Source organism: Drosophila takahashii, chromosome X (assembly GCF_030179915.1).
Source record: "Drosophila takahashii strain IR98-3 E-12201 chromosome X, DtakHiC1v2, whole genome shotgun sequence".
Lineage (NCBI taxonomy): Eukaryota > Metazoa > Arthropoda > Insecta > Diptera > Drosophilidae > Drosophila > Drosophila takahashii.
In genome coordinates this window covers 14,738,967-14,748,390 of record NC_091683.1, presented here as the reverse complement: position 1 = coordinate 14,748,390, position 9,424 = coordinate 14,738,967, and the positions used below count along the sequence as shown (strand labels likewise).

General features: G+C 42.4%; 2 protein-coding genes across 2 annotated transcripts; one reads left to right on the top strand and one right to left on the bottom strand.

Annotated features, from left to right (window-relative positions):
• The first annotated feature begins 1,697 nt into the window (after positions 1 to 1,697).
• On the top strand, positions 1,698 to 2,660 carry LOC108055884 (ctenidin-1). Its single transcript, XM_017139437.3, has 2 exons — positions 1,698 to 1,802; positions 1,940 to 2,660. The coding sequence occupies exons 1-2, from the start codon at positions 1,797 to 1,799 to the stop codon at positions 2,516 to 2,518; spliced, it is 585 nt and encodes a 194-aa protein (XP_016994926.2). The 5' UTR covers positions 1,698 to 1,796; the 3' UTR covers positions 2,519 to 2,660.
• Positions 2,661 to 2,809: 149 nt separating this feature from the next.
• On the bottom strand, positions 2,810 to 3,415 carry LOC108055885 (myotrophin). Its single transcript, XM_017139439.3, has one exon. The coding sequence runs from the start codon at positions 3,313 to 3,315 to the stop codon at positions 2,944 to 2,946; it is 372 nt and encodes a 123-aa protein (XP_016994928.1). The 5' UTR covers positions 3,316 to 3,415; the 3' UTR covers positions 2,810 to 2,943.
• Between the last annotated feature and the right edge of the window lie 6,009 nt (positions 3,416 to 9,424).

The window sequence follows — 9,424 nt, the reverse complement described above, 5'->3', positions numbered from 1 at the left end:
CAAAAATAAATGCCTTCCGATTGCGTTAAATAATAAAAATTAAGTTTAATGGTTTTCTTTGTGAATGCATTTCGTTTATTTATTTATGCTCAAGAAGTCAACCTTGACCTTTATTATATTTCTAAAATAAAGAAATATACATAATTTTATTTAAATGAAAGTACACCTTAATTTTGAATGTTTTTAAATATTGTTTAGAATGGTTTTCCTTGATAATACAATCTCGAAATTCGATCGATATTTATTGATAGATATTTATTAAAATATTTCCTTACGAAATATTCTTTAGAATTGATAGTCCAATCTCGAAATTCGATCATTACGTTATTCGTGACGCCAAAGGCCATTCCAGTCGAACATGGAAAATCACCGACAATCAGCGGGAAATGTATGGCTCATCTATCAGATCGAGAAGTGAAGGTTGGCTTGGGCTTTGCTTTTGGCTTTGGCCAACTTTTTCAACCGAATCGAGTTGGCGGTACGGACAATTAATAAGCATTCTGTTTGACCCATCGCCACTGCGGGCCAAGAGTTAATGGCGCCCCGATCGCGTTGGCCGAATCAATCAAGATCGGAATTGTGTTGGGTACAGAGATGGCAATGTTACAAAAAACAATATATAGTCCACAAAAACATCATAGTTTAGGGATTACTCATCATAAGCTCTTAAGATGTAATCTTATAATATTACTTTTAATTTATTTTAATGAAATAATTATTGTTTTTAATTTTTAGAATTGTTAAGACTTTAGTAGCCTACTCTATATAATATCCACCACTAGCCTGTGCGATCGCTACCTGTTTATTGGATCATGCTGCGGGCTGGCTATTGTTTATTATTTTTGCAACTTTGTGTCGATTTGGGTGCATTGCATAACATCGAGCTGAAAATGCGCTATCAAATGGTCTCGTCTCAACGGGGCAAGTGCAGTATTGCTCTGGGGAAGGGTTCGGTTTGGTTTTCTATCCCGCGACGACCTGCCGATGCAAGTTGGCCCACTTGACAGCTCCACAGCTCCGACTGCCTGGATTGCAACACGGAGACCGAGACATAAATTAGCTGGAAGCCCGGTGCCGCGGGTGGAGATCGGATGGAATCGTACAGTATGGTATGGTAGGGGTTATAGGGATGGGTTGCGGTGGGGTGGGGTCAGGGCCGTTGCCCTCATGCAGACCAGACAGCTGGAAATGGTAATGGTAATGATGATGCCGAAACTATCTCCGAACGAACCATCGCGTGGACCGGCAATTAGTGTGTCATACACACGACCAGGCTCCACACAGTGGACACACAAAAACAAGGGATTATATAAAAAAATCTTCAAATAAATAAAAAATTTATAATAACAAATTTTGAAGAAGTAAAAAAGTTGTTAGTACTAGAAAATCAACTAAAAATTGGTTATTCGGTTTTACAATCAGTTATTTAATTAAAAAGAAGAAAATGTTTTTACTAGCTAGAGTTTTTGAGAAGCGCGTAGAGAGGCGCATTTTGACCGAAGCTTAAAAGTAGTTCATATGAAGATGTCTCCTAACCAGTAACTGGATCTAGTATCTCTTCACCATTTCGCTTAGTTTGCACTAGACCCAGACCCACTGTGCGCCGCAGCAGTTGGGGCAGGGCAGGGTTAAGTGAGCCAAGCTGGTTACCGAGCATCCAAACAGTTGAGCATTTGAGCCAGCGGGCCATAAAAGCAGCGGCCAAAACACTGCAGACCACAGTCGAAGATCGCCCTTCCATCTCGACACAGTCGCAGTTCTTCTCCAGGCAATCAATCTCTAAAAAACACCTCGACATGAAGGTGCGTCAAGTGGTGGCTTTAAGTGTTGCGGATTAACACTTGCGAAGAAAGCAAAGCTTTATTTTTTTTTCTGTGTTTCGTAGTGGTTTTTATTTTTTTTGTGCTCAATTAAGGCGTTTCCTGCTGATCTCTTGCAGGTTTTCGTCTGCTTGCTGGCGGTGTGCAGTATGGCCCATGCGGGATTCCTGGGCGGCGGCGGAAGTGCCGTTAGCTCCGGCTGGTCCTCGGGCGGCGGAGGAGGATATGGCGGTGGCTACAGCGGTGGCCACGGAGGAGGTGGCTACAGCGGAGGCGGTGGCTATGGAGGCGGTGGCTATGGAGGCGGTGGCTACAGTGGAGGCCATGGAGGAGGCGGTGGCACCGTTAAGATCATCAAGGTGATCACCGATTCTGGAGCTGGCGGCGGCTACGGAGGCGGTGGCTACAGCGGAGGCCATGGCGGTGGCTACGGAGGTGGCTCATCCGGTGGCTACAGCGGAGGTCACGGCGGTGGCTGGTCCTCAGGTGGCTACAGCGGTGGTGGTGGATATGGCGGCGGCGGTGGCTACGGAAGCGGTGGCAACATCAAGATCATCAAGGTCATCTCCGATTCCGGCTCGAGCGGCGGCTACGGTGGTGGCTATGGAGGTGGTTCCGCCGGTGGCTACTCCTCCGGCGGCTACTCCTCCGGCGGCGGTTGGGCTCCTCAGGGCGGCTGGGCCCAGAGCAGTTGGTAAACGCTCTTCGTTGGTCAACGGATGCTATTTTGTTACTGTTTCTAACCGACCTTAATTGTAAATACTTCCCAACATTAATGAATAAATAAACAGAGTTGAGCCATTCCACCAAAAAAAAAAATAATTGTCAATTAACCCAGCAGCTAGAGATTTTGAGAAGCGCTTAGAAGGGCGCGTTTTAAATGAAAATGTCAAGATGCTAGCAAAAGCCATTTGTATTACTTTTTAATGGTGTTTTACGCAAGGTTTCTCAACATTTAAGTATCAACTCAACGCTGCGTCTCATTTACCTTTTTGAAGATTGTTAAGCTGTTAGTTAAACTACTGTTTTAATTACCGGCCAACTAAACAAAGAATCTATTAATCGTGCACTATGAATTTACAAAATGTAGATAGCAGTATGCAAGTGGAATGCCAAGGGAACTCTAACTGGAATCCTGGGCCAAAAGACGTCGGATGTCGTCCTGCTCGGCTGCCTCCGCGTAGCTCTGACCTTGGGGCGTCCTCTCCGTGCGACTGGCGCCCATCTGCAGCAGGAACTCGACGCAGCGCGTGTGACCCTCCCAGATGGCCGCCAAGAGCGGTGTGATCCCGTACTTGTCCTTGCGATCCACCTCCGCCCCAATCCGCACGAAGAACTTGAGCAGCTTCAGCTGGCCAAAGTCGGCGGCATAGTGCAGGGGAAAGCGGACGCCCATCTGATCGTTGACATTGTGGCAGCCGGCCAGGAAAAAGCGCTCCACCTCATCGTACTCGCCGTGCTTAATCGTCCAGATGATGTCCTCGATGCTGCCCATCGTTAACTAACTCTCGCTTTCTCAGTGCGACAGTACAGTCAAATCGTGCGATTTAAATTAAGTCTGGATAGTTTGGAAAGCTTGCTGCTTTGTTGCTTAGATTCTAAAAAAATCCCTTTCATTCTTTAAAACTATTAAATAATATCCTCAATGAATCTGTCAGAGAATCTGTCTCCCTCCGCCGTCATAAAGTTGTCCCCGCATTTTATTTATCGATGGTAACCCACAAAATTTGACAGTTGTCAGGTGCCGCTGTTGCTGGCAATGTTTTATTTTACATTTCTGTTTTCTCTTCTTTTTTTTTGTAGCGCCAGTTTTTGGTTTTTTGTGTTGTGTTAACCCTTCGTTAACCCCATACGCATGTCGGGCCATCTGTCCCCATCCTTTCGCCCGTGTGTACACTTTACATATAGTACATATATCCCGCCACCGCCCACCAAAACCGACGGCTTCGTACGCGCCAGACGCAATTTGTATGCAAATTTCCATGAGAATCTCAACACATGCAATAACAACAACACAAAGGACATAGGAGCACAGCAGCAGCAGTAGCAGTAGCAGCAACGGCAACGGCAGCAGTGGCAACAAAAAATTGACTGAGCATGAATGCAGAGCGGGGGGTTTTGGCAACCAATTGGTTACAAATACATAATAAGAAATGGACAGAAATAAAACGAGAGGGAGCATTGCCATTGCGAAAGTGAAATGTTAAAAAGTGTCCAACAAGTAGGAATCTTGAGGAGGAAAAGAAAATAATTACCAACAGCTAGAGATTTTGAGAAGCGCGTAGAAGGGCGCGTTTAAATGAAATGCATGTGGTCCACAAGTAGAGATGTTGAGAAGCGCGTAGAAGGGCGCACTTGAGCCAGAGCCGAATTAACCCGCTAAATTTGGGCGTGGCAGCCACACATACACACACACACTCACACACACACTCTAAGGCTCAGTATAATAATAGTCAAGTAGCGGGTGCCGGAAATAAAAATAAAAATAAAATTAACTTCAATTGTTCTGCTGCTCGCACTTAGATAGTGTGTGGTATTCGGTGGCTGGAATGGGTTTTCCTAGGGGTTACAGGGAGGTTACAGGGGGGTTTACCGAAGCCACTTTCTATGCAAATTTTTATGTGTTAAATGCATTTTGTTGGATTTAACATTCTCGCTGATTTTTTGGTTTACATTTTTGCATATAAATGAGGGCAAACTTTGCTTCGCCGGTTCGCCTGGGAAAGCCCAGAAAAGGGGCGTGGCCCACACACACACACACAGAGAGAGTGAGAGAGAGACACACAAATTAGAGGATTAAGTAGCTTGCTCCTTTCCCATTTCCACTTTCCACTTTCTCCTTTCGCCTTGGCTCTTTTGTCTCACAAGAAGAAGCCGAAGCAACAGCAGCGGCGAGACAATTACGCTAATTCGCCTGAAATTGTTTTGCATTTTCCAAACCCGAACCCAAGACCTTCCACCCATTTTCCACCCCCACTTTCCCACCCACTCATTGCCAGGAAAATGACAATGACTACGACTGCATACATGTGTGGGTGAAAAGCAGAATCTTTTCATCGCTTGTTTAAACAGTTAAATTTGATTGCGCTGTAAATAAAGAAGAGAGCGAGAAAACTATGGGCGGAAAACCCCTTATTATATCCGCACCGAAGGAAGTTTACTTAATTGTGCAACAATTTCTTCAGCCCCCCTCTCACCACCCATAAATCGCAACGTTCTGCTCGGTCTAATTAAAAGATAAGAATACACATCAAAGAAGCGCTGAAGTAAGATGGAACGCCCCACAATGGATTGACAAATAGGCTTTTACTCGGTTATTAAGGGTATCTACATATTTATTTATATTACTACACCCAAAAAAAACTGGATATGTAACGATGATCGATTTTACGTTATGTGGTAGGTAAAAATCCGAAGAGAACACTAAAATTTTTTAAACATAAGTTCTTTATTTATTTTCCTGCACCATAAATAAACGTAGCCCGTCCATCAGTCCAACTATTAAAGCATCTGGTGCAAAAAAAAGAAAAACAGATAAATAAAAACCGAAATGAATGGAAAAATAGGAAAAACAATTCACTCGCCTAGAACAAATTTCCCTGAAATTGTGCACATTTCCGCGCATTCACCAACATACCACCCACTTTTGACTTTTCCCATAAATAAACATCACAATTATCATAGGTAAACAACAAAATAAATACGGGGAAAAACACGGGAAAAACAAAAAAAAAAGAAGTGAAGAGAAGAGGAGCAGCAATTCAATTTCCATAGCTTTTCGCGGTCCGACTGTTTACATTTTCAGTTTTCAGTTTTCGGTTTTACGAGGTTTTCGAGGGCTCGAGGATTCGAGGGCTCGAGGATTCGAGGGTTCGAGGGGGCTGAGAACTTCGCCCAAGTCGCCAACTTTAAGTTTAATTGTTGCTGCTCTCGCAGTTGATTGCTTAAAATTCATAATGATAATAATAATAATAGTGCGCTCTTCACTAATTGCAGCAGCAGCAACAGCGGCACACAAACACTCGAATTGTTCACTTGAGAGGGGCGGCGATGGCGAGAGGGGGGTGCCGAAGGGAAAGGGGGGCGAAGCACTTAAGTCAAAGTGAGAGAAACTTTTCAGCGCCAGTCGAATGGGCCAGTAGATAGGAAAATTCGCAGGACGAAGGACGAGGAGCTGGCAGGGATATGCCCATTCACTCATTCATTCATTCATTCGCCCATTCAACCATTTTGCCGCTTGCATTCAGGCAAAATTGTTCCACAAAGATACGAGTAACGAGTGGCGAAGGAGGAAGGGGGCAGGGGAAGTCAGCTCGATGGAACGTGGGCTAGGATATCCTAGCTGGTTGAAGGCACTGCAAAAAATTAGGTATGAATATGAATTCGATAAGTGGAATTGCAAGTTTAGACGAAAATACTCTACTTATTAGCGAATTTTTGATGGTAATTTGAATAAATCAAGTCCCACAGCGAAAAGAATGACTGTTCCGAGTAGCTTACAACCTAAACTAACGATCCGCATCACTTTCTGGAACATTTATTTTTTGAACGATTTTCGCATTTTTTATAAGGGGTTACATCATGTTTTTTTTAGAAAAATTGACTAAAAATAAAATGTCCAGGCTTAAGTGCCAATCGATTGGAAATTTAATGACGAGTTCAGAAAGGTATGACAATCCATATTTGGATTAATATTTCCATTGTTACGGTCAAAAAAAGAATTATTTTTTTGTGAAAAATTGGGACCTGATATTTTGGTAAAAATTTGAATTTTTCTTTTTGTTTTTTTTGCTGTAACTTGGCCAAAAATGGTCCAACACCAAAAATACATACTGTTTTGAACAGATAACAAAACAATAAATAAATCCATGACACTTTCCGGGCGATCTTGAAAAAATAAAATTTTTGGCAATTTTCAATTTTTTTATAAGGGGGTACATCATAATTTTTTACAAAAAAAGGCAAAAAAATAAAATTTTCAGGTTTTAATGCCATTCGATAGAAAATTTCATTACGAGTTCAACGATGTATGACATCATAGTTTTGGACGTTTATTTCCTTTGTTTCGACCAAAATTCTGACTTTTTTCGGCGGAAAATCAGTATCTGGGTTCTTTTAGTAGTGGCTTTTTACTGTAACTTGGCTGACTAATATTTTTCTAAAACTAATATTTTTTAAAACCCCACTTCACTGCCAATTTTGCCAGTGTATAGCTTTTCGCCAGGCAGCAATGAGACACAGAGAGAAAAGGGGACACAAACAGAGGGCCCAAAACACTCCAGCCCATTCACATCTCGAGTGCACTTCATTGCTGTCGCATCTACCCAATCCTCGTCCTCGTCCTTGGATCCCCGGCTCCCTGGCTCCCTGTCTCCCTGGATCTCTGGATGCCTGACTCACAGCAAGTCCTTGTTTTGAAGTCCTGGCTGAGCGCTGAGAACGTCGAATGCCGCGGGCGCTGCTTAACTTTAACTTGAACTCTAAAATAACAACCTTCCGTTGTTTTTGGCTTGTTCAGTTTTCGTATAATTTCCTTGCAGGTATTTTCATTGCCCCAACCACCCAGCCACCCACTCAGCCACCCACCCATGACAGCTGAGGAAGGACAATGGCAGGGACATTGACAGCGGTTCGGTTCGGTTAGGTTCGGGAGCAGGACTCTCGCCCAGCGGGCATTCAACCAGCTGCCAGTGAATAAGTGAGTGAATGACTCACTGATTGAGCGAATGAATAGGCGAGTAGCAGATACTCGCAAATTAAGCTTGAGCGGCGAATGAATAAGTGAGTGAATGGGTGAATGTACGAAGTGGCGGGCCGAGAGTCCATTGAATACTTAAAAATATAAGTGAGTGTATTTAAATCTAAATAAATACTTCCCTCTTTTATTCAATACATTCTATTTGTTCAAGAGTCATTAGCCATTGCATTCACTGGCATTCCGGGATTTATTTACAGCCAAGACTCCCTCGAAGAATAAATAATTTGTGATGTGATTGTGATTGTGAGTGGCTGAATATATATATGCATGTGTGAAAATCGCATCGAGAGGATAAATCCAAGCTGATTACGTAGTCGGAAGCAGAGGGATTATAGGGGAGTGTGGGGCGGTGTGATCAAATCAGGACACTCGATTACTCATTCACTGCACTCATTACACTTGATGAGTGTTTGGCATTCAGTTGCTAGCTGCCCTGCTTATCTTTATGCAACTTTGCTGTGCTACTTGCTACTTAGGACCTGACCCCTCCTCAAACTCCCCCTGAAAACTGGCCGCAACCCACAGCTCAATTTCAAGGAAATGAAGGAGACTGCAAGTGCTTTTCCCCAATTTCCCTGCAGCAAATTCCCCCTACCCCTGACCTTACCTGATCGCCCCATCCTCCGCCACCACAGCCATCCAATCCGAAGGGCATTATCAGACGGTGTTCGTTGTAAATGCTGGGAATCTTTATGCCTCCATCGAATGCCCCATGCCCCGTCCCCCTTCCACCATCCTCCATCCCTGTCGCTCCCGTCCAGCTGCTGTGTTGTCATAATAGCATGTGCCACGCCTTCCCAAGCAGTCGCCGAGGGCGGTCTATAATAAAAATAACAACTTAACTAAGTAGACGATGCTATATAACAGACTGCACTGCGAAAAAAAGAGTGGGGAAAAAAAGGATGATAAGTATATGATAAACTACTCATTCTATTGTTCAGATACCTAAAGTTAGTTGTAATAAAAAGGAGAGATTTAGTTTAGAGTTAAAGATTTATTCAAAATACTTTAAAGTAAAAAAATAAAGTAAAAGTATATTATTTAAATAATTAATATTAAATATATATATTTTTTTTTAATCCAAAAAAATGCAATTTATTTTATTCTTTTTTTTCTCTCTGCTTTATCCATCTTCTTCCAGATCTCTCTACATATTTGTTGCCTTGACAATCAGTTTAGTGGGTGGAATTGGGAGCGCTGCATCATCAGGCAGTTCTTGTCAAACTGTAAGCCGCTTTTGTGCATCAGCAGTGGCAGCAATAATAATAACAACAACAACTGCAACAACAATAGTCGTTTAACAAGCAACAACCAAAAAAAAACAACAACAACAACAGGTGCATAAGGAAACCCGTTAAGCTGCGCAGTCAGCGGTTGTTGGTTGTCGTTGTTTCGGTTACGTTTTAAAGTTTCCTTTTATCTAAGATGAATAATCTAGCAGCCACCCCCTTTTTTCCACCCAATTCTCATCAAGGCTGGGTGGTGTTCGGGTGGATGCTGATCCACCGCAACCGCAACCGTCGCACCTTTTTACATTTTTATTGTGGCTTTTGGATACCCTACACCCAAGGACCAAAGGAAATCGGGGTCACCTGAACTGGAAATATAATTTAAACAAAAATAAAATAATAAAAATAATTAAAAATTGTAATGAGGTTTTTGAATTGAATACCTATATATATTAATAATGATTTTCGTTATCTATAATACCTCCCCAAACTTATTTTTTAGAGAGTAGCAGAGATAATAATATTAATAATATTATAGGTACATATTTATGATTTGTATTAAATATACAATTTTTATAGTATACCCCTGATATTTATGTACCTATTTGAATTAATAC